General features: G+C 39.7%; 1 protein-coding gene across 3 annotated transcripts; it reads left to right on the forward strand.

The window, feature by feature from the left end:
* The first annotated feature begins 2,883 nt into the window (after window positions 1-2,883).
* Window positions 2,884-17,942, forward strand: TSEN15 (tRNA splicing endonuclease subunit 15). Of its 3 annotated transcripts, none has more exons than XM_070396515.1 (5): window positions 2,884-3,015; window positions 6,137-6,218; window positions 6,521-6,656; window positions 14,390-14,427; window positions 17,706-17,942. In XM_070396515.1, exons 1-5 carry the CDS (start codon window positions 2,890-2,892, stop codon window positions 17,819-17,821), a joined length of 498 nt encoding a protein of 165 aa, XP_070252616.1. In that variant the 5' UTR covers window positions 2,884-2,889; the 3' UTR covers window positions 17,822-17,942. The 3 variants fall into 3 exon arrangements, with proteins under 3 accessions (XP_070252616.1, XP_070252614.1, XP_070252615.1); XM_070396513.1 differs by having other exon boundaries at window positions 14,390-14,531; window positions 17,706-17,818; XM_070396514.1 differs by lacking the exon at window positions 17,706-17,942 and adding an exon at window positions 15,041-16,386 and having other exon boundaries at window positions 14,390-14,531.
* Window positions 17,943-24,806: the final 6,864 nt, after the last annotated feature.

Below are 24,806 nucleotides of genomic sequence, written 5' to 3' on the forward strand. Positions count from 1 at the left end.
CCTAGCTTTTTTCCTAACCACTTTGACTCTCTACTATCATGAACTACTGAAGCAGTTATAAAAGGAGAAATCCTACAGTCTGTCAAAAGCTGAAACTCTAACCTGTTCTCCGTGGATTTCACCCTAGATTGCCACAATAGTCATTTTGATTCTGGTACTTTAAATACTAGGTTGTGTTTGTGTCCCTAAATACTTTCTTTCTTAGCTATTCCCAATCATCAAGTCTTATTTATAAATGTCCATTACTTAATAAGAAAATTAAGAGACACTCCGTTTCATTCTTCAACTCTTTTTAATTGACATGAAAAGTCAGAAGCATTTAATATGCAAGCTAAAATATAGCATGCTTTTTTGGTAATCATCTATATGCCAAAAAGTACCATTTGCCTGTTGTCTTTTCAGCTTACGGTTCTTTCTGCGTCCTTCTGGGATTCCCCAACACCTCCCCTCCCCCCCTTTTGTTTTTTTGCTTAAGCTTGAGCTGAAAAATCTTCCCCTGAAGACGGTTGAGCTGTGTTCACATAGTACCTAATTTGATTGGATCTCCTTACTAATTTATAAAATTTCCCCTCAATTCACATTAGGAACAAAGTGCCCTTAATACTTCTATAAATACCATCATATGAACTGATTGGGATCTTCAGAGGTCAGAGAGAAACATGTATTCACTTCTAATTACTTGAATTAACGTCAATGTCAGTGCTTCAAAGAGCCTACTTATTTCAATGCCCTTTGCTTCTTTAGGGCTTAGCAGCTGCTTTGTGGAGACAAAGGATAATGATGATTCAATGCAATACTTTCTAGGGAAACTTATGAATCTCTATGTGTGGCTTTACATCACATTCAGAAGTAGATGCACTTCTTCTCCCTGCATGTAATATACTGCATTTCTTTAGACGCATTTAAAATTACATCTGACTTTCAACAGTTTAACTTCAGGGTGGACTTGGTTGTGTTCATTTTACTTGGTGTTCATTTAGCACTCTGTACCTGCAAATTTCTTTCATCAAATTTGGGGAAATTTTTTTTCAAAATTTTTCTTGCCCCATTCGCTTTCTTTTCTCCATCTGGTATTCTACTGATATGTATGTTGGGTTGTTAGATATCATATACTAGGCTCTGAGGCTCTGTTAATTTTTTAAGACTTTTTTTGTGTTGTTCACTTTGGATAATTTCTATTGCTCTACCTTCAAGTTCACTTTTATCTCCTCTGTAATTTGGCTGCTAAATCCATCCAGTGAAATTTTTTATTTCTGAAATTTTAATTTTCAGTTCTAGAACTTCTATGTTTTTTCTTTTCCTCTGCTGAGTTCTTCTATTTGTCTCCTGAGATTTTCATTCACTGAAAACACATTTTATTTTAGTTCATTTAGGATAGTTCTAATAGTTAATTTCAAATCTTTACCTGTCATTTTCAACATCTGATTCATCTCAGGGTTGGCCTCTAGAAAATGTGGTCCATTTTCTTTATTTTCATATGTCAGTAGTTTTGAATCATATCTTGGACTTTATCAATGATAGATTGTGGAGGTTTTGGATTCTATTGTTTTTCTATGATAAATGTTATTTCCTATGTGTTGGTAGGTAACTTTCTTGGCTGGATTCGAACTACAAACTCTATTCCTTGGGGGACAGTTCTGGTGGCAGTTCAGATCAACTGTTTTTAACTGAACTACTGTGATTCTGTTTCGAGTGGTTCAGGATCTGTCAGAAAACTGAGCAGGAAGAGTTTGGGGATACCCTCTCTGGCTTCTTCCCTTCTAGGATTTCTTTATTTCTTATGCATTCAAATCTCCTGCCTTCATTTTCCTGGCTCCCCAGATAAGAAAACCGGAGAGGTTTTCCACGTGAACCCTGGGCTGAGCCTGCCTCCTGGACTGCACTCAGCTTTAACCTAAATGCCAAGGAAAAGGGAACTTCCTTATGTAGCTCCTCATCAGCCCACCTCCAAGCAAGTTGCCCTTCCGAACAAAGTCAGCCCGTTTCTGTTTGCATTCCAGTATATTCAGTTGTATGATGTCCAAGTTTTACAGATGTTTTCTACTGGCGGATAGTCCAGTAGGATCTTGGTCATATTTGGACTCAGAAGTTCTATCGCTGCCTGGGACTTTCAATCTTGGGAGAGTCCTTTCTTGCCTAGGTCAATGCAATATCTTCCTAACCATTCCCTGAGTCTACCCTTGCCCCCGAAGGTCTATTCTCAACACATCAGCCAGAGGGATACTATGAAATGTTAAGAGCAACTTCCAGTGTCTCCCCATTTCACTCAGAGTAAATCCATAAATGCTTACAATGCCCCACCGGTGGCTGCCTGTTTGAAACTCCTCATCCTTGGCTTCCCGGTCACGTGTCTGTGCTGGTTTGCATCTGACTTTCCTGATCACTCATTCCACAAACCCTGTTTACCCTTGCTCCTCTGATCCCAAAAGTCGAGTCCACCCTCAAAATACGGTCCTTGGTACTCTGGTTTTTCTTCTTTCCACTTTCGTCTCTGGAGATTTCACCCACTTCCACACTTTAAGCTAACACGACACTGAACGAGGCTTTCCCTGTTCCCAGGAGCTGGAGACCTGGACCCCATGCCGAAGGCAAGGAGGCCTTCTCTGTGCTCCCTACTTTCTCAACAGAGCTGCAAACAGCCCTGACGCAAGGCAACTTCTTCACCCTGGTATCTGCCCAGATGTGCATAAACGCAGAGCAGAACTAGAGAGCCTCCGCGCAGGTTCCAGCTCTCTTTGTGAGAAGGCGGGGCTGATCTAACTTTGCTCCCTTTAGGAGCCCTCCCGCGGGGAGGCGGCGGGCGGCGGGGAGGCGGAACCCTCGTGCGCGCGTCCCTGCTTCCGGCCGGGCGCGGGCGCGGCGCACAGCTTGCGCGCGCCACTGCCTGGCATGGAAGAGCGCGGCGACTCCGAGCCTTCCCCGGGCTGCAGCGGCCAGGGCCCGGCCGGCGCTCGCGGCAACGGCGGCGCCCCTCCATGGGCCCCGGAGGACGCCTGGATGGGCACCCACCCAAAGGTCAGGAGGCGCAAAAGGAGCGGGGCGCCGGTCCAGGCCCCCAGCCCAGGCGGAACCCCCAGGCCGCGCTCCCCTCCGAACCCTCCGCTGAGTTCACGCAGGACCCTCCGGGAAGGGGACCCGTGTGCACACGGCCCACCGCAGTAGTGCTGTTTTCGTTTGTTTCAATGAGTTCAACTCTTGCCCTGACACTAACCCCCGCCCCCACCCCACTTCGCCGTTCTAAGCCCGAGGTGTAGACAAACCCGGCCCCTCCCACGCCCGACGCCACCACTAGCGGCTCCACTGGAGAGGGTCCCACTTAACCCTCACACGAGACACGTGGGCGGCGGGGAAGACCCGGGAGCCGGTCATGGCAAAGGTGTAGGCACCAAGTCTGTTTTGCCGCAGCGCAGATTCCTAAATTTTTCGAGTTTCTTGGAAAGTTGAATAGGTTCTTCCCTAGAGCAGAACTGCTCACTTCGTGGTTGTATTGTTCAGTATACCGGTAAGGAGGAGAAAGGTAATTCCTTGCTTGCTTCCGCTTGGCAAATTGCTGCCTTGTACCAGTCATGTCCCAAGCAGTGAGTAAACGGTGAATGGAGATGGAGGGGGGGGTGAAGGGGGTGGGGGTGGGGTAGGCATCTCAGGGACTGGTCTAGTCACTGGTAGAATTGCAGTCTTCTGCTGAGTTGAAATCTCTCTATATCAGTGGTTCTCAACCTTCCTAATGCCGCGACCCTTTAATACAGTTCCTCATGTTGTGGTGACCCCCCAACCATAAAATTATTTTCGTTGCTAATTCATAACTGTAATTTTGCTACTGTTATGAATCATAATGTAAATATCTGATATGCAGGTTGTATTTTTACAAATTGAACATAATTAAAGCATAGTGATTAATCACAAAAACAGTATGTAATTATATATGTTTTCCAATGGTCTTAGGCAACCCCTGTGAAAGGGTCTTTCGACCCACAGGTTGAGAACCGCTGCTCTATATAAAAGCCTAAGATGCAAAGTGTCCCCTCTGGAGTTTGACAGATAGGGAGTTCAATTGCTTGCTATGACGTGCGCTGACCACCAGGGGGCGGCGTGTAAGGAAGGAAGGCCCCAGCTGGCAGCCGCTAGGGACCCTATATCCTTGCACGTGCCCTAGGCCTCTAGTATTTCATAAGTAATCATCTAAAAACAGTCAAGAGCCTGGCCCCTGTGGCTCGGTGGTTGAGTGTTGACCTATGAACCAGGAGGTCATGGTTCCATTCCCAGTCAAGGCACATGCCTGGGTTTGGGGCTCGATCCCCAGTGTGGGCTGTGCAAGAGGCAGCCCATCAATGATTCTCTGATCATTGATGTTTTTCTCTCTCTCCCTCTCCCTTCCTCTCTGAAATCAATTTAAAAAATATTTTTAAAACATTAAAAGAAAAACAGTCAAGAAAAGAAAAATTTTGAAGATAAAAGTCTGAAGCGTTAACCTCTTCTCATTTTATCTTGCTTAATTTTATCCTGCTGCTCTGTCCCTTTATTCCCCTTCAAGATGAGAAAAAGAAGCACTAACATGGAGATGTTATTCAGTGCCATAAAAGGAAACACCGTGACATGGAGAGGCAGCACAGTGGTTAGGAGCATGAACTCAAAGACACATCGCCTGAGTTTGAATCCTGGTTCTGTCACCAGCTTTGTGATTTAGGGCAAATTGTTTAATCTCATGGCACTCAGGTTTTCTCATCTGTAAAATGGGAGTAATAAGGGTACTTATAGGATTAAATCAGTTACTATTTGGAAAGTACTTGACATGTAGTAAGCACTATGTAAGAATGTAAGAAGTGAAACGCCCGTAGCAAGTTTTAAAAATCTCCTCTTGTTTGGTGGTGCTACTCAGTTTTTATACTTGCAGGATTTTTTTCTCTTTGAAGTTAATGGCTATATAGGCCCTAGCCTTCACCATCAAATCTTCCCTTTCGATTTTTCCTCTTAAGGGTCTAATTGGGTTTTTTTTTTTAAAGAAAGAAAAGATATTGGGAGTTTGATTTTTCTACTTCTGCCTTTTTATTATTCAATTTGAAAATTACTTGGGTCCATCTAGTAACATGGTATCAGATTTATTGTCCTCAAACACCCCACATTCATCATACTCTTACTGCTTAGAAGTCTTCAGTGTTTCCGTATGGGTAAAATTCAAACTTTTAGCTTGGCCATGCAGTCCTTGCAACCTGGTCCCCAATTTTTCAGTGCTATGTTCAAGCACGTTTAAGGTTTGAGGAGGAGAACTAATAACACCCCTGTTCTCCTGTACCTGTACACCTATGATGAAGCCAAAGGGAGAAGGTGATATCAGATCTGCACCCATGCAGGTCTGCTAATCCCTCACTTTTGCATCAGTCCTGCTTACCCACCTAGTCACTGACGTAACTGGACAACCTCAGGCTTCCCCTGCAGGAGTAGACCCCTGAAGAATGTTCCCACAGTGCTCACCAGTAAGTCTGAAAACAGCAGCAGCTTGCTTGGTCCTTTCTTTAAAATCTAGCATTTAAATATCTCGCTGCTCTTGAGTGAGAAGGAGAGAGAGGCCAGGAGTGGTATTCTACTAGACTTTTTCCACATGCAAATAAGAGACCAGGAGAATAGAGGCCCCCACTACATGCCCCAACACAATTCTTATTAAAAAATGTCTACTCCTGGCAGATAGGTTTCTTTATAGGCCCTTGAATATGTGTGGCTCATTCCCATCTCTGTGTGATTAGTTATACTGTTGCGCTACCTTCTCAGTTTAGTCAAATCATGCATGTCCTTCAGGGCCCAACTTGTATCTCCCCTCTATCATAAAACATACACCAACCAATTCACCGGAGTATATAGCTCCTCTGACCTGTTGTGTCATGGTTCTTTAATTCCACTCACTTGGTTTTTAACCACTCTCTGTCATGTATTGTTATTTGCCTAACAGTTGCAATGTGTTTACCCTAATAATTGCAGGTTTTTTTAGAGGCAGGATCAGGTCTTACATTGCCTTATAACTCCCACTATACCTAGAATTGAGTTTGATGCTTTCTATATATTTAATAAATAGTTGTTGCGTGAGTGAAATAAAATATTAAGAGATTCTTCCTTCTCTGTTTAACAATTATATTTTGATTTTCAGTATTTAGAAATGATGGAATTAGATATAGGAGATGCTACTCAAGTTTATATAGCATTCTTGGTTTACCTGGACCTCATGGAGAGTAAGTTTTTGTTTATATTGCTTTATTATTGGGGCCATGGTGGAGGGTTGGGGAGTTGGGTTGGATATAGAATTATTGACATTATAATAAGCCATCGTTTATGCATTTGCTGTTATCCATTTTATAATTTCTTCATTTATAGTGGGAATTACTGGGTAACAAAAATAAGTAAAAGAGAAGATAAATAAAAATGTAAAGAGAAGATAGCATTATAACTGACGTTTGCTGAATATTAGGTAGAAGTTTAGAATTTTTATCTTTGGTTTTTGATAAACATTATCCATTTAATGATGCTCTTTCAGGTAAAAGTTGGCATGAAGTAAACTGTGTGGGATTGCCGGACCTCCAGCTCATCTGCCTGGTTGGTACTGAGATAGAAGGAGAAGGGCTACAGACTGTGGTGCCTACATCCATCAATGCTTCCCTCAGCCATAGCAGGTGGGCAGGTGATTTTGCTTTTTGTTTAAGAGGTTAGTTCATCACATTGTACACTTTAAACTTACACAGTGTTGTATGTCAATTTCGTCTCAATTTAATAAAGAAAGCATGGTGGAATGTGAATGGATGATGATGATATGTAACAGGGAATATTAAATTATATTAAAAATAACATGCCAACTTTGATACTTCATTGTTATACACTGCACAACTAGTCTGAGCACACTAGTTGTAAATTGCTATCCTAGACTGTCGTGCTTAGCTGTCTGAGTATAGTGGGAATTTTTAAATGTTCTTTATTCCTCAAAAACTTTAAATAGCATTTTTATGACTAGGGAATCTGGGTGATATACAAAGCCTGAAAGCCAGAGGAGTTGGCATTTTGCTGGAGGTGTAATTCCATGTTATTTACACAGGGCATATAGTATATAAGGCACAAAAGCTGTCCCCTTTATTAAAGTCTCAACTTTGTAAAGCTGGATTAAACTCTATCATTTACATAGTTAACTACAACTTAGTCATAAAATAGTTCCTCAGTCATCACAGTACATAATCTCACTGCATCCTTTAAAACCACTTCAGTAGCTATTTTGACTATTGAGAGACAGAATAACATATATATATTTGCATTGGCTTATTAGTTCCATTATTTATTTTATGGTGTATGTGTATTTGCCAACTCCTTAAAAGGTAGCAATTCTAGGTATCATTTGATGCCATATCTGTCTAAATTTCTAAGCTCTCCTACACAGTTTTTGTATCCATTTCCCACTTAGTTTTCCAGCCTTTGGACCTAGTGATCTTATTTACATAGTTTTGGCAAGAGTGCAGACAGATTCCATTACAGAGTGAATCTGCAGTACAGTGGCAGTGAGTGAGTGCACTCTGAGCAAAAGTAGTTTGTGACTGGTATTTTCTTATACATAATATATGTTCATAGTCAAAACACGTTGGCATATTTTCAAAGTTTCAGAAGGTCTTTCAAGTGCTGTAAAAGTTGGTGTGAAGTAAAATGAGTGGGATTACCAGATCCCCAGCTCATCTGCCTTGTCAGTACTGAGATAGGAGAAGGGTTATAGATTCTGGTACCTATACCCATCAGTGCTCCCCTTGTGAAAATATTGATTGAATACTAATTGCTAATTTCTAGTAGGAAAACAGAATTGGTAAAGTACCCATATCTGATTATCTAGTGGGAAAATTGTGCTGATGGAGTATGAGGTTGTTTTTGTTTCTCAAAGGACAGGACACATCTTTTTCTCTCATCTAAAATTACTACTTAGCCCGACCAGTGTGGCTCAGTGGTTGAGTGCCGACCTATGAACCAGGAAGTCACAGTTCAACAGTTCCATTCCTGGTTGGGGCACATGCCTGGGTTGCAGGCTCAATTCCCAGTAGGGGGCATGCAGGAGGCAGCTAATCGATGATTCGCTCTCATCATTGATGTTTCTATCTTTCCCTCTCCCTTCCTCTCTGAAATCAAAAAAATATATTTTTTAAAAATAAAAATACTACTGAATGCTAATGTAAAATAATTTTTAGCTTACATTTTAAAATACTATATTAGGTTATATATTTGGATTATATATGCATATGGAAAGTACTCTATAGATTGTTTCTTACTAAAGTGAATGTGAGAATCATGTAGCACTTTTGGTAAATGACTATAGAGGTTATGAATACTCTGATTTCCCCAGACCCAGCAATGGTATAAAAATCATATTCCTAATGTCATAGAGGTCAAAGAGATCTGCTAAAGATGATCTGTTTAAAGATGAGATAACCAGAGGAATCCTAAGGAAAGCCAGGGCTTTTTTCAGTACTAAGATAGCAAATGAAGCCACATTAGTATCAGAGGGCTTAATGAGCTTCTTCTGGACCACTTTGCCACTGATATTTGTTGAGAAGTGTGTTATAACAAAGTTAGGATAATAGAATTTCAGGTTTCTGTAATAATATTAATATTGTGGATAGTTATAAATGGGAAATATTTTAAGTAACTTACACAATGACATATCAAATAATGAAAAAAATGTTTTTGTTTTTCACTACTTTTTCCCTGATAGAATCTATATTGTCTCCCAATTTCAATGCCAATTCGGTTTCTTCGGTAAAATATGAGATGCTGAAAACTAAAACCACAGTAGCTGTATTTTAAGCTTATCTATGTTTGTACATAAGTTAATTTTTAAAAAGCCAAATAAAACCCTAGCCAGTTTGTAACAGTGGATAGAGCATTGGCCTGTGGACTGAAGGGTCCCGGGTTTGATTCCGGTCACCCGCACATGCCTGGGTTGCAGGCTCGATTCCTAATAGGGGGTGTGCAGGAGGCAGCCAATCAGTGATTCTCTCTCATCATTGATGTTTCTCTCTCTCCCTCTTCCTTCCTCTCTGAAATCAATAAAAAATTTTTTTAAAAGCCAAGTGAAGTGTTTTGTAAATTACAAAATCCAGAGACAGTTAATATATTGTTTTTTAAATGATCTGTAAATCAATCAATCTCTCTCTCTCTCTCTCTCTCTCTTTGCTTAGTAATATCAATGAATCATTCATCCTGTTAAAACTGACTGGATTATAAAGGGCTCTTTCACCTTAGTGCCAGCAAAGGATAATGGATAGCTTATGCAAGGGTGGAGCCTCTCCAGTGACCACTTTATCCTCCAACCCCACAAATTAGTGGCATTTCTCTTGATTTGTGGTGATAAATAGGTACCCCCAGCCATTTTATCTGAGAACAAACTTTCCCAAATGTACTGTTTTTCAGCATCTTCCTATTTGAATATTAGTCTAGAAATTTAGAAAAAGGCTCCAATATGCCATATACCGAATTGGTCATCTGCTCATTCAGCAGCTATTAGGCTAAAAGTCTAAGAACTTTTGTCATTTGGTTTGATCAGGACTCTTGGCCATAGTAATGCAACTAAGTGGCCCTCCTTTATAACACTTACCACATTTATTGCTACTTGATATATATTTGGTTTTCTTTGTTTACTGTTTTCCTATCCCTTTTAGAAAATAACCTCCGTGAAAGCAGGAATTTTGTTCTGCTCATTGCTTTTTCCTCAGTGCATAGCCTGGTATCTGGTACTTGGTATTAAGTCAATGTTTGTTGAATGACTGAATGAGCTCCCTTAGACTACTAAGTTCCTGCAGTGGAGATTTGCTAAATAAAATCTTAAAGAACATAGAATATGCTTAAGTAACCTTCCAAGAGTTTCTAAAAATTAGAATGTCTGCAAAATCCATTTGCTTTCAGATTTGGCACCACTTTCCACACTTTATACTGTAACTATAATACGCATCTCAGGATAGAGAACAGTCACAATGCCTCCTAACCTTTTAGTGAAACTTTTTCATCATGTCCACCCCCCTACCTTTAATCCCTTCTTTTTCCTTAGTGTCCTGGGAAAAGGACTTATTAATGGTGGAGTGAAGGGTTACTAGAACTGAGTTCCTTCTTTAGAACATTTTTAAAAATTTAATTGACATATAACATATTAGTTGCAGGTGTAAAATAGTGAGTCATTATTTGTATACATTGCAAAATGATCAACACAATAAGCCTAGTTAACATTATCACCTTATATAATTACAAAAAAAGGTTTTTTGTGATAAGAACTTTTAATACTCACTTAGCAACTTTCAATTATGCAATATAGTATTAACTATATTTAGAACTTTTTAAAAGATGTTCTTAATTATGAGATTTAATTCTGAAATGCTAATATATATATATATATATATATATATATATACACACACACACACACACACATACTGTGTGTGTATAATTGTTTAAAGTATTGCATATGTCTCCGTTTTCCCCCATTGACCCCTCCTCACCACTCCCACCCCCCAGGACAATGCTACAATATTTTTGAAGGATACTCTATATTATTTCCATGTAATTGAAAAATATGTCCACTCTCCAAAAGTATGTTCTTTATTACAAATTCATTTAATGGACATTACTTTATGTGAGGCCTAAAATTTAATAGCTGGTAAAATGATTTCTGTCATTTGACTTCCCTGTGTATCTGATGTGTGTCCTTATATTACCTCTGTTGGAAATCTGTTACTGGTGAACCCCAATTCTGGCAGCTTCTTTTAACAGTCACAGCATTTTTTCTCTTACCCTCCACACACAGACACACACACACACACACACACACACACACACACACTTGCAGTTTATATTAACAGAATGGCCCCCCACTGGGGTGGATAGTCACACAGGCACTTAATTGTTCAGTAACCCCGCCACCTTGGGATTGTAGCCACCTTGCTTTTTTACCAGGCAGTCCTTGGCATGATTCCTAAGGAGGTGGTCTGTTATTCTTGAACTTTTCTTCAGGATTGAGCCTGTGGATGAATACAGCTTCTTGGGCACCTTGGGCACTAATTTAAATTTGCATTGTATTCTAAAGTTGGATTGTGGAGTGTCGTTCTAAAATATCATAATGAGACAGATTAAGGAGTTAATGCCTTTGATTGATGAGGCTACAACATGTGTCAGTTTGGTCACATTGAAGAGGACAGAAGATATCACTTTCTGTGGGTTGAAATTAATAATTTTAACCCATGATGCATTCTGTTTCAACATTTGAAGTTAAAAGTAATAAGTAATGTTGCCTTCAACTTTCTGTCCTCTGTGTAAATCTCCGGAGCTTACTTAGTCTCTGTTGGAGGATCTTACAGAAAGATGAATGCTAAGATTTCTGGAAGGCATTTACTTTAGTTTGGAGGAAAGGCAGTAGCCAAATGGTGTTGCCTGTCTGTTTGCCTCAGACTTGTTTTCACGTTAACTTTAGTAAACTTTGGGATCACTCTGTTTACAGTATGCTGAGCTCCCCTCTGAACAGTTATGAGAACATCATAACTGTTATTGTTATTGAGAACATCATAACTGTTGCAAGCATCAAATTCTGTTACTGTTGAACAACAATTATAATTATTATTGACTTTTCTATTTCTTCAGGTGGGGTTTTCCCCTGAGATATAATTAACTCAAAAATATGAACTTCTCATTATATAAGTTATGTTTTTCATATGTGGATTTATATAAAATATGAACTATAAGCAATTTTGTTATCCAAATTATTATTTTAGATTTGTGTGGTGAAACATCTTTACAATACTTTTTAAAGAACTGAGCTTTTTAAAAATGTGCCTAAGAGGAAACTTTATTCTATGGTTTCTAAATTATGATTTCAAACTGTAATTTCCTTCTTCCTCCTCATACAACCAAACAGGATAAACAGCTCACAGATGGGAACTTCCACTTCATTTTTAACAGTGATTCCCCTCAGCTCTGAAGACAAACCAAGCTTTACAACTCTGAGCTAATTTTCAGATGTTAGGGTTTCCCACGTGGGTGTTCTGAGTAAGTCAGAAAATGTTTTGCTGTTTATAATCAAAGAACTATGAAAACAAATATGAATGAGATGGAAATTTCTATTCTAAATTTCAATATATGGGCTAGAATTTCCACAGTTTACCTTACAAAACACATACACATACATTCTGATTTAAGTATCATATCTTGAGAAACGGAAGATATGTAACAGTTTTCTTAATAGGTTTTTTCCCTTCCATCTGTGTCCCATCCTCGTCATACTCTGCCAGTTAGGGATGTTTAAAGAAACTTATTTTTAACTGTGTGTACTGCAGTGTCTTAAGACTGTCATTTTCCATCAGTGCTAAGTGTTGAGGTTGCTAGTTAATATCTATGGTTGCTTCATCTGAGTATCTCTAAAGAAAAATTCTGATATGAAGTGGAATCCAATTGATGTTCATGTAATTTAACATAGGTAGAAATTATTTTTAAGAAGGGTGTGGATAAAAAACATTATGTCCCAATTTTCAAGTTTAGCAAAGCTGGTATAGGTACCATATAGTAATGCTTGTACTTGCTGACTACTTGACAGTTTGCAACACCTTTTCATGTATGCCACCTCAATGGTCCTATGTGTAGATGTACAGGTATATTGTCTTCATGTTATAGCACCATTTCTTAAAAAGCTTTGACCTTCAAAATGAGTACAGCCCAGTGAGAAATAGGCACTGAGATGTATAAATACAAAGTCGTGATTACAGTAAGGTAGGGCTACACAGGGTGCCTCTCTAGGATAAGACATGTAACTTTGCCTAGAGTTTGGGAAAAGGTGACAGGAAAGACTCGAGAGAAGATGATGCTTTGCTTTGTTGACTTGTGGAAAGGAATTAAAATTTTGCCAGGTAGACATATTTTATTTATCTAGTGAGTTATGCTTGACAGCTGGAGTGTGTCCTGTATTGCTGATTTACCTCTTTCAGGGCCATTTTAGAAAAGGTTTGAATATGAGGAAACAAACTTAGAAACTCATCCTCTCATCTCACTTCATGCCTTTGTAAACTTAAATGATAGGTAGCAGGTAAACAGCCTTTTGTGACTGATGTTCTAACAAACCAGTTAGAACTTCAGCTTTTCCAGAAGTTTACTGCTATTTTAAATCACTTAAAATCTCCAGTCTTTACTACAGATTTTTAAAAAGAGCATTCTAATTATTATAGTAAGACTATTTCAAAGCAGAGACTTTTCTTTTAATTTTTTTTTTTATAGTTTCAATAGCTAATAGGATTGGGGAAGAGTGACCATAAGAATTTTTACTTACGGATGGGAAGTAGAACTTAAGGGGACAAATTACACTTCTAAATACAATACAGTGTTTAGCATGTTAATATGCTAGTAAATCTTTTTCCAGTCTCTGGAGACTTGGTTAGCTTAGTGAAAAAAACAACTGATCACTTTTTATTTGCCTTTTAAAGAAGCACCTTTGGAGGTTACATTTACTGAATTGTTGAACATGGGCTTTTTTGAGTAGATAATAAGGATTTTCAGTTGGTGATAAACAAAAGGTAATAGTGCTTTGAATACCTAAATATCAGATTTATTATCAGATAAATTATTTTCCACAGTAAGCAAACTGAAATAAGTTATAACATTGATTGCTTGATATATAATGTTACCCCCAAAAGTTTTATTTCTCTCTCTATTTTTCTCTTGGCTTTTATGAAGTATCAGAACACATATTGAGAACCATAAAAATATCTATATTCAGATCTAATAATTCCCATACTTGGAAAGACCCAACAAATATTTAAAAAGAAACAACTACCTTCAGAAAGATGATTTTCACAGCTCATTTTTATTAGCACCTTCACCCCACAAAACCTGGAAGAACTTTATAGTAATAAGGGAATGATTGGGCAAATTATGAGTCAGTAAAATATTACATAGCCATTTAAAAATAGTAATTATGAACACAACGAGGGAAATATTTATTATAGTCTTTTTTAAAAAAAACAAGCCTCAATACCAAATTATTTCACTCTTTAGAGGAAAATTGGATGATGAACACTCATGATTCTTAGTCAGTTCAGATGCACTAAACACTCACTATTGGAGTCCTGTTCGGTAGGTTCCTAAATATAGTTTGACTTTCAGGTCTGATGATCAGGAGAGATGGGCGAATGAAAAAGAGAAGAGTTGAAAGTCTGGATAGCCCTTCCCTGCAGGATTTTCTGTGTGAGAAGACAACTTTAAATGTTTATATTTGAGCCTTCAGACATTTCCCAAGTCAGCATTATAGATATAATGTGATGATTGCCTGCCTCTTGCCCAAGATTTTACAGTATGTGATCTTATTAATGAGTAACTGTGAATCCTAAATGCATTGTGGCTTGCTTTTCAGGATAAGGGAGATCTTGAAGGCATCTCGAAAATTGCAAGGTGATCCAGATTTGCCGATGTCTTTTACTTTGGCCATAGTGGAGTCCGATTCCACAATAGTCTATTATAAACTTACTGATGGATTTATGCTACCAGACCCTCAGGTCAGTTTTGAGGCAACTAACGGTAAACAGTGAAACAAGAAAAATTATGACATAATTTTAATTGTGAATCAAGCCTTTCACAGAACTACCTCTTTCTCTGCAGTATGAAAATTCATGAAAAATAATGGCTCTATTTTCATACCTGCTATATTTTGTTCATAGTGACATGTTCTTGGTTTTCGTAAGAATGATTTCCTTTTTCTATAGAGAATTTAATGGTTTCCCAGAGTACTTCATGAAGTTATAGTGCATTTTATTATTTGACAAGTAACTGAGGTGGAAAGTAAAGGCTAATGATAGCTTTAACCAAAAGAACACTTCTTTATGATATGTTAAATTGGTGGACATTTTGACAGGAATAGTTTAATAAAATAAATGTGTTACCTGTGATGTCTTCACATACTTGTTGGCATAATTAGAATTATTACATTAAATATCTTTCTAGTTTTGCTTTTAAATTACGTTATTGGGGCAAAGGTCCATCCTGATCTTTGTTTTTTATGTTGCAGAATATTTCCCTTAGAAGATGACACCTATACTTCCCGGTGCTTACTTTATTCATACAAGATTGGACTTGAGACCTCTCAAACTGCTTACTCTTTTACCTCAGAGACAGTCAGGGTTGACTTAGCTGGTCCCATTCCATAAGTATTTTTCTAAAGTAGAAAACTTTCCCAGATAGAGAATTTTTTGTTATTGTTCAAAAATATGGGGTAGTTGCTCTGAAACTTTCTTATCTGAGACAGTTTAATTACAGTTGTATACAAGTTTATGCCTAGGGTGTTGTAAGAGTGTTGTCCTCCACTCATAGCTGCCTCATCGTTCACTGCTGTTACTGCCAGCTCATCGTCGAGACTGCCTCCCTTTCCCTAACTCAGCCCTCTCAGTCCTTTGGCCACTACCTAGCTTGGAATACCTTTCATATACACCTTGATACCTGGAGAGTGTACTTTAGTCTGCTTTTTAATCCTAATAGAAAGTAAAACATTTCTGTAGTTGTTTTTAATGTTGCTATTACTGTTACATTCCTCTTTGGTTTACTTTAAATCAAAACTATAAATAAGCTCATCCAGAGTGTGACCTTGCATGTCTAGATTAATACGGACCAGAGAAGTGCTACCCACAAGAGCACTGAGCCTTCCTTTCCCTTCTTCTTACCACAACCCTATGTCATAGTAGACTGTTACAAGAGAAATAGTGGGGGACAGGGTCCGCCTTAAAAACATCTTTATGAAGTAGACCCATTTATTCCACTTTTGTTATAATATATTCCAAACAAGTTGCCTAAAGTATAAAAATTATATGCACAAAGATGTTCTAAATTGCATTACTTGTAATTGCCCAAATTATAAACCACTTAAAAGTTTAGGGCAGTGATTAATAAACTTTTCCGGTAAAGAGCCAGGAAGTAAATAATTTAGGCTTTACAGTCCATGTAGTCTCTGTCACAGCTTCTCAACTCTGTAGTTTGTAGCACAAAAATAAAAATAGACAATAGGTAAACAAATGAGCATGGATGACTGTGTTCTAATAAAACTTTATTTACAAATGCAGGACCATAGTTTGCCATATATATATATATATATCTCCAATGAATGGTACATTATGTACTCATTAAAAATTAGTAAAGAATATAATGAACATGAGAAAATATTAAATAAAAAAGCAAGATATAAAAGTGTATGAATGGGTATGATCATGGCTATAAATAACACACCCAGAATATAGTAAAAAGATGACAAAATAAATTACTAGCTGTGGTTATAATAGAATGGCAGGGCAGTAAAAGGATGAGTTGCTCTTCAGTATTTCTTTATTTGTGTTACTTTTATAATAAAAATGTTTCTAAAAAGTATCTTGAGATTTATATTAGTTATCTATCATTGCATAACAATATAACAAACTTAAAATGCCACCCATTTAAGATCTCAGAGTTGGGTCCTTTATAAGGGTGCAGTCAAGGTGTTGGCAGGACTGCAGTCTCATCTGGGGCTTGGAGGGGGAAGAGTCTGTTCCCTGCTCGGTAGTAGCAGCTTTTAGTTCCCTGCTGGCTGTTGGACTGAGGGTCTCAGTTCCTAGTGGGCTGTTGGCAAGAGGCTGCTCATTTCTGCCACGTGGGCCTTGCCTGCACAACCGGTTGGTTCCTCAATGCCAGCAAGGAGATTCTCAGCAAGACAGACCTCTTAATCTTAAATGACATAATCCGCTCACCTTTGCCGTAGTTGGTTGGTTAGAATCAAGTCATGGCTGATTACTCTAGAAAACCAAAAATAACAAGAATGGAAAATGGCAAAAGTAGGAATATTACAAAACGATATAAAAGCATCATTCCTGCTCTGTCATAGTTCCTCTTTGATGACATTTGAATTTCATGTGTTTTTTTTTTTAAATTTTTATTGACAGTATTGCAGATGTCTCCCATTTCCCCCCGACTTTACCCTCTCAAGAAGCCCCAGGCCTTCCCCACACTGTTGTCTGTGTCCATGGGTTATACATATATGCATATATGTTCTTTGGTTAATCTCTCGGTGGAAGGTCTTGGTAACTCTTTTAGATTCCCTCTGCTCCTCCAGAAAGTCTGAAGATGTACCAGTTCAGAACAATGTGTGTTTCTGAAGCTCTAGTTGTCAGTTTTTAGATCTAAGAATTCTCAAACAGTAATGATTAATTCTTAGGGTTTCTCACACTTCATTCCTTTTTTTAAAAAAAATATATTTCTTTATTGATTTCAGAGAGAAAGGGAGAAGGAGAGATAGAAACATCAATGATGAGAGAGAATCATTGATCAGCTGCCTCCTGCTTGCCCCCCACTGGGGATCAAGCCCGCAACCCAGAATCGCCCTTGGCCGGAATCGAACCTGGGACCCTTCAGTCTGCAGGCTGATGCTTTATCCACTGAGCCAAGCTGGCGAGGGCCCACTTCATTCCTTTTGAGGCTTTTCATCATAGTGCTAGGAAAATGGTGCATTTTCAGAAAGAAATGTAAAGCTTAATGTTAGATTTGTGTGTCCTGTCTGATGCCCAGTGGTTCCCCGGAATACTACAAGACAGAAGTGTCCTTCAGGTTGACCGTGAAAGCTTTTTCACAGAAATTGTTAAAACTGGATGTCCGGGAATGTTTACCCTGTTTCAGAATGTTCCCAGTATACTTGACCAAAGTTGTTCTGTCCGCAGCCAGCCAGATACCCGCTAATGTGAATAAAGGTCCAGAACAGTTTGGAAAGGAGACAACCCAGCTGTATCTGTCTCATTTTAGTGGACAACTAGGTAAAGCGACTTTTTGTGTATGATCAAAAGGAATTTTGTAATTGCATTTACATTCATGTCTTCTTTTAAACACCTGTGTATCCCACCACCTTCCACAATAACTGGCATAGCTACTAAGCTCTTAATAAATATTTGATGACTGGATGAATGCTGCTGGTAGACTTGTTGGATTCTATAGTGGTTTATTTTTTACCTCAAGGCAAAAGTAAAATCCATTTGGACACCAGAGGGCACTGCTAAATAAGCACGAAGTTTTCAGACTCTAGGAGCTGATCAGTTTGAGAAATGGTGCTCTTAAAAGTTTATTTTCAGCCTGTGGGAAATAGCATAAATAAAAATACAAATGAGTTTTATGTGCTTACACCCCCTTTTTCTTTCTGGCGTGCCTCTAAAATTACACTCAATTGTCATTGAGTTTGTGACTTGATTCACGCTTTCTCAAAATGCAGCTCTGTCTAAAAATAAAGGTTGTTTGGGGCAGGGGTGGGTGGTGTGGGTATTTTTTCTAGATTATGGTTTTGTTCATATCCATATGAAATGATTCATTTCATTTCTCTTCTTTGCAAATGTCAAATTTATTAAAGAAATTTCAGGCTCAGGTTACATAGCCAGAGACTCCCGTCCTGAAACACTTGCTGAACTGGCTGCTTACCACTGGTGAAAGACGCAAATTGCTGCTGGAATACACATGCACTGTTCCATAGGAGGGCAGCCCTCTCCAGGTGGGTTCAGGAAGTGGGGAAAGGGGGTACCTCAGCTTCTCTGTCCTTGCCTGGTCAGGGCACCCTCTACTGAGACCGCTCAGTGGAACATTGGGTGATGTGGGTCCAGTGAGTCCAGATTAATGTAGTTTTCCCTCCCGGCCTAAACACTATGGATCTCTTGTGAGAAACATGAGGGCAGTGAGTGGCACTCCGTAATTCTAAGCTATAATTAGGAAAAAATAGTAAACTCCAACCAATTCGTGTAATCTGTATTTTTTAAACCGAAACAGCTTTATACTTTAATATGCCTAGGACCAAAGGACTTCACCCAAACTGCATGGTATTTCATCTGCTTTTTCTGAGCCTTTCTGCTCTGAACTCCTCTCTGAGGTCATTTTTTCCATTGCAGCCCCAGCAGGAGGCCTTTTGCTACCACAGCACAGTGGCTCCTGCCAAAGTTTATATTCCATACAGAAGCTCTTTATCTATTTGCTGCGTTTTCACCTTGACTGTTTACATGTGCAGAATAATGTCATAGCCTCTGAACAATGAACAGTACAATTTCCCCTTCCCCAGACCAATAGCTGTTCTGTTCCTTCCCACCCCATCTCCCGCAGCCTAAGCCTCTAAAGATCTTTGAATAAGAACTGCTTGTGCTCAGTAAGGAAAGAGGTTGGGAAAATCACATGACTTATTGCATGGATGTGCTTTAAAAATGGTGCATTTTCCAGATTCTGGAAAACTTCCCCCAAACCATTTTAACCAAAATCAAGATTGGCTTTTTAGGTTTCAGGGTATTGAGTGGAGGTAATATTAGGAAGTTTGTAATTAAAGTTCACTTCATTTATTTATCTTTATATCAATTGGGCTGCTTCTGTGTGCTCAGATGACTGGTAAGTGCTGGGGATACAAAGATTACTGGGATGTGACCTCTGCCCTCAAGAGTCTCAGGTAGCCAATGACAACTCTCAGCCAAAATCCAAAACTATGTCAGGGTGAGTGAGGCATACCTGTCATGTGGTCTGTGAAGTTTATACAGTTTACTTAACCATGAAGGGGTTCAATTTTTGGCATATTAAATACTTTTCAAACAATCGTTGTATGTGTATTATTTGTCCCAGAGGACTGAACTTTGAATAGGACCCAAAGAAATATTATGCAATGCCCCTCTCAAGGACACTATCTAGCTAGCGTGGAGAAAATCTATGTATACGAGACAACTGGAGAGCATGCTAAGGCAGTATTCTATATAAATGCTAAATTATAGTTCTGTAGCACTTTATTCACTACCAAGTGCTCCGCTCTATTTTGATTCTCACAAAAGAGCTGATGCTATTTGTCCTTATTAACTTATTTGCACCACTTAATAGATGGGGAAATTAGGGTACCAGGTGGTTAAGCAGTGGCTTCGTGTAGTAGCGAGGGAGTAGGTAATGAGGACTAGAAGCAGTTCTGTCACCTAGTCTGCTGTGCTTTCCAGAATACCATGCTGCCTCTTTCCTGTATGGTGCACAGAAATATATTAATGTGTGTCAAAGAGACTTTGGAAACAAAAGCATAACTCTATTTAGTGCTAGAGGGAGTTAGGATGTGATTTAAGGGTTAATTGTATTATTCTCTTATACTCTTGAACAAATGTATCAAATTGTCAAGCTGTAGGTAATCTGGAAAACCATATTCATAAGCAATATACTTACAAAGTTTAATAAATACATTAATGTCCATGCTCTTATGTAGGGAAACCTAAAGCAATATTTAATATTAAATGAGAAAGAGCTCTGAAAGGTTTTCTGCTTGTTAAAGCTAAACTCTGTGCTGACACAAAGAGTAGACTTGGAACTTTTAAATGATTTCACCCTGAGCGAGGAAGGGTCTTACACCCTAAATATCCCCCAGATCTGCTTGCTATTGCTTGAAATCTTACTGTAATTCTTCTTACTCATGAAGCTTTGATCCAAATTAATGACAAGCATTTTTGTAGCATCCCATGGGCAAGACACAATGCTAATATTTGGGGGAAACATAAGCCCAAATATTTTATTAATAGATTCAACAGATAAACATTAGTTAAGTTGTTATAAGATTTTCTAAATGTTTATTCTCAATCTCTATACCTGCCTCATTGCAGACTGGTGATGTTTTGTGGATTGACATTTGTGTGTAGACCACACTTTGAGTAGCATGTGTTAGAGTTCCGATGACAAGCGCTGAGAACCTGCACTCCAGCAGTAGCCCAGGTATGTTAGTCAGGATGGGTGAGATCTGATGCAGTAACCACCCGTGAATTAGTTTAACAGATGTTTATTTCTTGCTCACATAGACTTGGAGTCCTTATTCTGGGAATCAGGTCAACAGAGCCTCCACCTTCTGGAATGTTGGTTCCAGTGTCAGGAAGAAGAAAGGACTGTAGAGTCTGCAATAAAATGCTTCCTGCAGAAGCAGCATATGGCACCCCTGCCCACATTTTATTGGCCAAAGCAAGTCACATGGCCGGCCATGATCAACTTCAGGAAGGAGAGGATGTGAATTCTACCATGTTCCTGGACAAGTAGGAGGAATAGTCAGAGAACAGCATTTCCAGGTAATGGAAAGGAGAGGAGAGACAGCATGGAGGTAGATTTAACAACTGATTAGCTGTGGGAATAGAGTTCAAGCTCAACCTATACTGAGTCACTTTAAATAAGTTTCATGTTGCAATGGGAAGATAGTGAGAGGACATTGCAAGAAGGATGGCGCTAAACCACCAAGGTGGGAAAAGGGCCAACCTAGGGGCTAGGAGGAGAGGAGTTTGGAAGACAAACTTTCCCCGACTTTTCTGCTCAGGCTATGGGTTAGCATCTCAGAAGGAGAATCTTTTATGAGTCAAGAGCTTAGGACCACTGTAGACCTCCTTCCGCTCCCTCTTCAAATGCATCTGGGCTGTATGCAGAGTATGTTGTCCTAGTCTTAACTTCCTAAGAATGGGAAAAAGAAAGCATTTGTGCCTACCGTGTAGGGGATTTGGTTGGGTCCTGCAAGAATCTTTTGAAACAGGCTGTTAAACATGGACTCTCAGGTGGTGCTGGATTTGTGAGGAACCTGGGGTGGATAACTATCTAGTCAGATCATGACCTGGAATATTTGTAGACCTAGGGGCACTTGGTACACTAACATGGATGGGGGCAGACATCAGCCCATGCTGGCATTGGCTGACTTGAGCGTCATCCTGCTAGTGCCCGTGTTCCACACAAGTCACCGCCATGTCCTCCTAATCCCCGGCCAAATGCTCCTTCAGATCTGAATCTCTCGGCTATTCCACTTAGGACGTGGAAGATATTTGGTTCTGTGCCTCAACTCCACAGGCATGTGAGGGAACTTTCAGGCTGTCTCAGGTCCTGTCCTCTCCCTCTCGATTTGCTTTCCCTGTTGTCACCACAAAAGGCTGTGTGGGTGACTGTCAGAGGCTTTATCTGAGCCTGGAGGCAGCAGCGGGAGTTTGGGCATGGGTGCTGGCCACAAAAACCCGCACATGAGTGAGGGGGATCCCCCAACTTCCTGTTGTCTCTCCTCTGCTCCAGGAACTCAGACGGGGTCAGGGCAAAGGGAAGGGAACCGGGCCTCTGCTCGGTGACCCATGCAAGGGCCTAATTTTTCCATGTTTGCTCTCACCTGTCCCTGCCAGGTTTCTCCCTCTAGTTTTATCTTAGGGCTAGAAAAAAATCTATGACCATTTTCCAATCGAATTTCTTCCAAACATATTGTTTTTGCCAAGATTTCAGGTTTTGAAATTCAAAAGGCAAGAATTTGCCTCTTTTGCTCTATAATATAATCCCATGCCCAGGCACTGTGCCAGGAAGCCTATATGGGAAAAGGTTCTCAGGTAACAAGAATTACTGAGGGGAAAACATAGCAGTTCATATATCAAAATATTTTCCGGCTACATTCGCAAACATGTTAATTATCATTAACGTGCATATTTCTCTCATAAGAATTTTCTTAGGCATATCAGGTGGCATCGACCTATTGGTGATACAGTACTTGGCACAGAGTAAGAGCTCCATAGTGTTTTATTTGATTGCATTCAAATGCCCACAAGTGGACTACTTTTCGCCCAGCGTTCTCTCTGCCACTCTAAGGTCAGGGCAAGGATCAGCTGCCCTTGTTCTATCAATCATGTAGCGAAGGAGGAGCTGTGTTTCTTGGGCCACGAGAGAGCTTATCCCATGATAAATGCTCCTTTAAACATGCGTATGCTGTGAAATCCATGAGGGCCTCACTTCTGTAAAGGCAGGAGAGGACCTGTGCTCTCCTCATCCTCCTTCAATGGCCTAGAGATTTTGCGATGCCCTAGACCTTAAAACACTATGTGTTTGCCGACATTGCTTATTTTTTATTACCTCTTATTTTTTTAGTAGTCATTCTTTAGGCAAGGAATGAGAATTTGCAGCTTCTAATTGTTTGCTGGCACGAACCTAGTACCTTTTTAGCTTGTTTGTTTTTTCTTCTTCTGGCTGCACAGAACATTTCTCTAAATATAGAATGGTGCATGCTATGGACAAGGCTGGAATAAGATAAAATTTTCTTTTCAATCAATTCCCATGCATCTTCTAGTGAGCACTAGATACTGTTCTTTTCTCAGAGTGGCAAGAGTGGGCAGCAGAAGGGAGTGATATGGAGTGGTGGAGCTTTCTAAAGCAGAAGTCCATCACTGCAAAGCCCTCTGAGAAGACAGCGAGGCCAAAGTGGCCGATGCTTTGGGGCTGGCTCTCCTGTGACCTCAGGTGAGCCACACGGTGATGGGGTGATGGGCAGCAGCACATACCTGCCCTTTGGAGGCAGGGCAGGTAGCGAAAGGGGTGCAGACTTCAACAGCCCTGATTGGATCTCCTGCTGTGCCACACAGTTAAGGGTGACCTTGGATAAGTTGTTTAACCTCATCTACAAAATGGGTGGTACTAATAAAACCTGTCTCTTAGGGCCCTCATGGGGGTTAAACGAGATGAATATGTATAAATTATTTGGCAAATTTTCAAGAAATGGTAGCTATTATTTTTTGTAGCCAATATTTTATAGCATTAATGTTTCAAATATGACCATATTTTTAGTTTTGTTTCTGGGGGAAGTTATTTATGTAAATTCATTTATAATATTAACAAAAAGCAGCTCTCACATACCTTGTGAATCAGATACAAGTCTTTATTACCTTCATTTATTCTGGTGGGAGGGTTTTATTATTGGAGGCAGTGCTGGCTAGTGGTTAGAGCAGGGGCTTTGGCACTATAGTCTTTTGGGCTCAAATCTTGATGTGTGATCTTGAGCAAGTTAATAAACTTCTCTGAGATACAAGCCTTTATCTGCAATTCCAAAATAAGACTACCCTACTTAGTCTTCCTATTTGGTACTGAAATACTGGACTCCCCAGACTCTGATGGGGTTTTTGCAATACATGTTACATGTACTCTGCTTATTGAATCTGAATTATGAATTTTAAAACTCATCTGGCTCCAAGGGTTTTGGTACAGAATATGAGATATACCCTCATAGGATTATTTTGAGTTACATTAACTTCATATGAGCCTTTTGGAACCTATTAGCTATTATTGTCATCCTTGGACCAATCCTTTGAGGCAGCAATTATGATCCCAATTTACGGATGAAGAAAATCAAGCACAGAGAAGTGAAATTGCCACATAGTTCATATGTGGTAGAGCTGGAACCCAAGTAGGAATTTCTGACTCAAAGCCTATGCATTCTATTGAAACAGATTAATTTCTAGGGCCCTGTACATGCTCACCCCCAATTAAGATTCCACTTAGAGAGGTTAGGGTATATAGTTAAACACCATCAGCGAGGGCTGCTCCCTCCAGACATCTCTACAGGCAGACCCGCTGTGGTGTGGGCTCCCCACCTTCTTTCTTTTATATATATTGATTTCAGGGAAGAAGGGAGAGGGTGAGAGAGAGAAAAACATCAGTGATGAAAGAGAATCATTGATCAGCAGTCTCCCGCACGCCCTGTACTGGGGATTAAGCCTGCAATCCAGGCATGTGACTTCCCGATTCATAGGTCGATGCTCAACCACTGAGCCACACTGGCCGCACAGAGGAGGTGCTGGTAAGGCTTCCCATGGGGGATTGCCAACCACATGGCATGAAGAGAAAGCCTGCACACTGTCTGGTTGCACACCTCTGCCCGTGTCCTCGATGGCCATCCTATAGTGCAAGTAGTCGACTTTTGAGCCATAGTCATTTGCCATTTGGTGATGGGGAAGGGACAGAGGGAAGGGAGGCAGCCAGTGATAGGTGTGTTATCATGCCATCTTTCC

The sequence above is a fragment of the Myotis yumanensis genome, unplaced genomic scaffold (genome assembly GCF_028538775.1).
Source record: "Myotis yumanensis isolate MYYU_CA2020_CCGP unplaced genomic scaffold, mMyoYum1.0.hap1 SCAF_17, whole genome shotgun sequence".
Lineage (NCBI taxonomy): Eukaryota > Metazoa > Chordata > Mammalia > Chiroptera > Vespertilionidae > Myotis > Myotis yumanensis.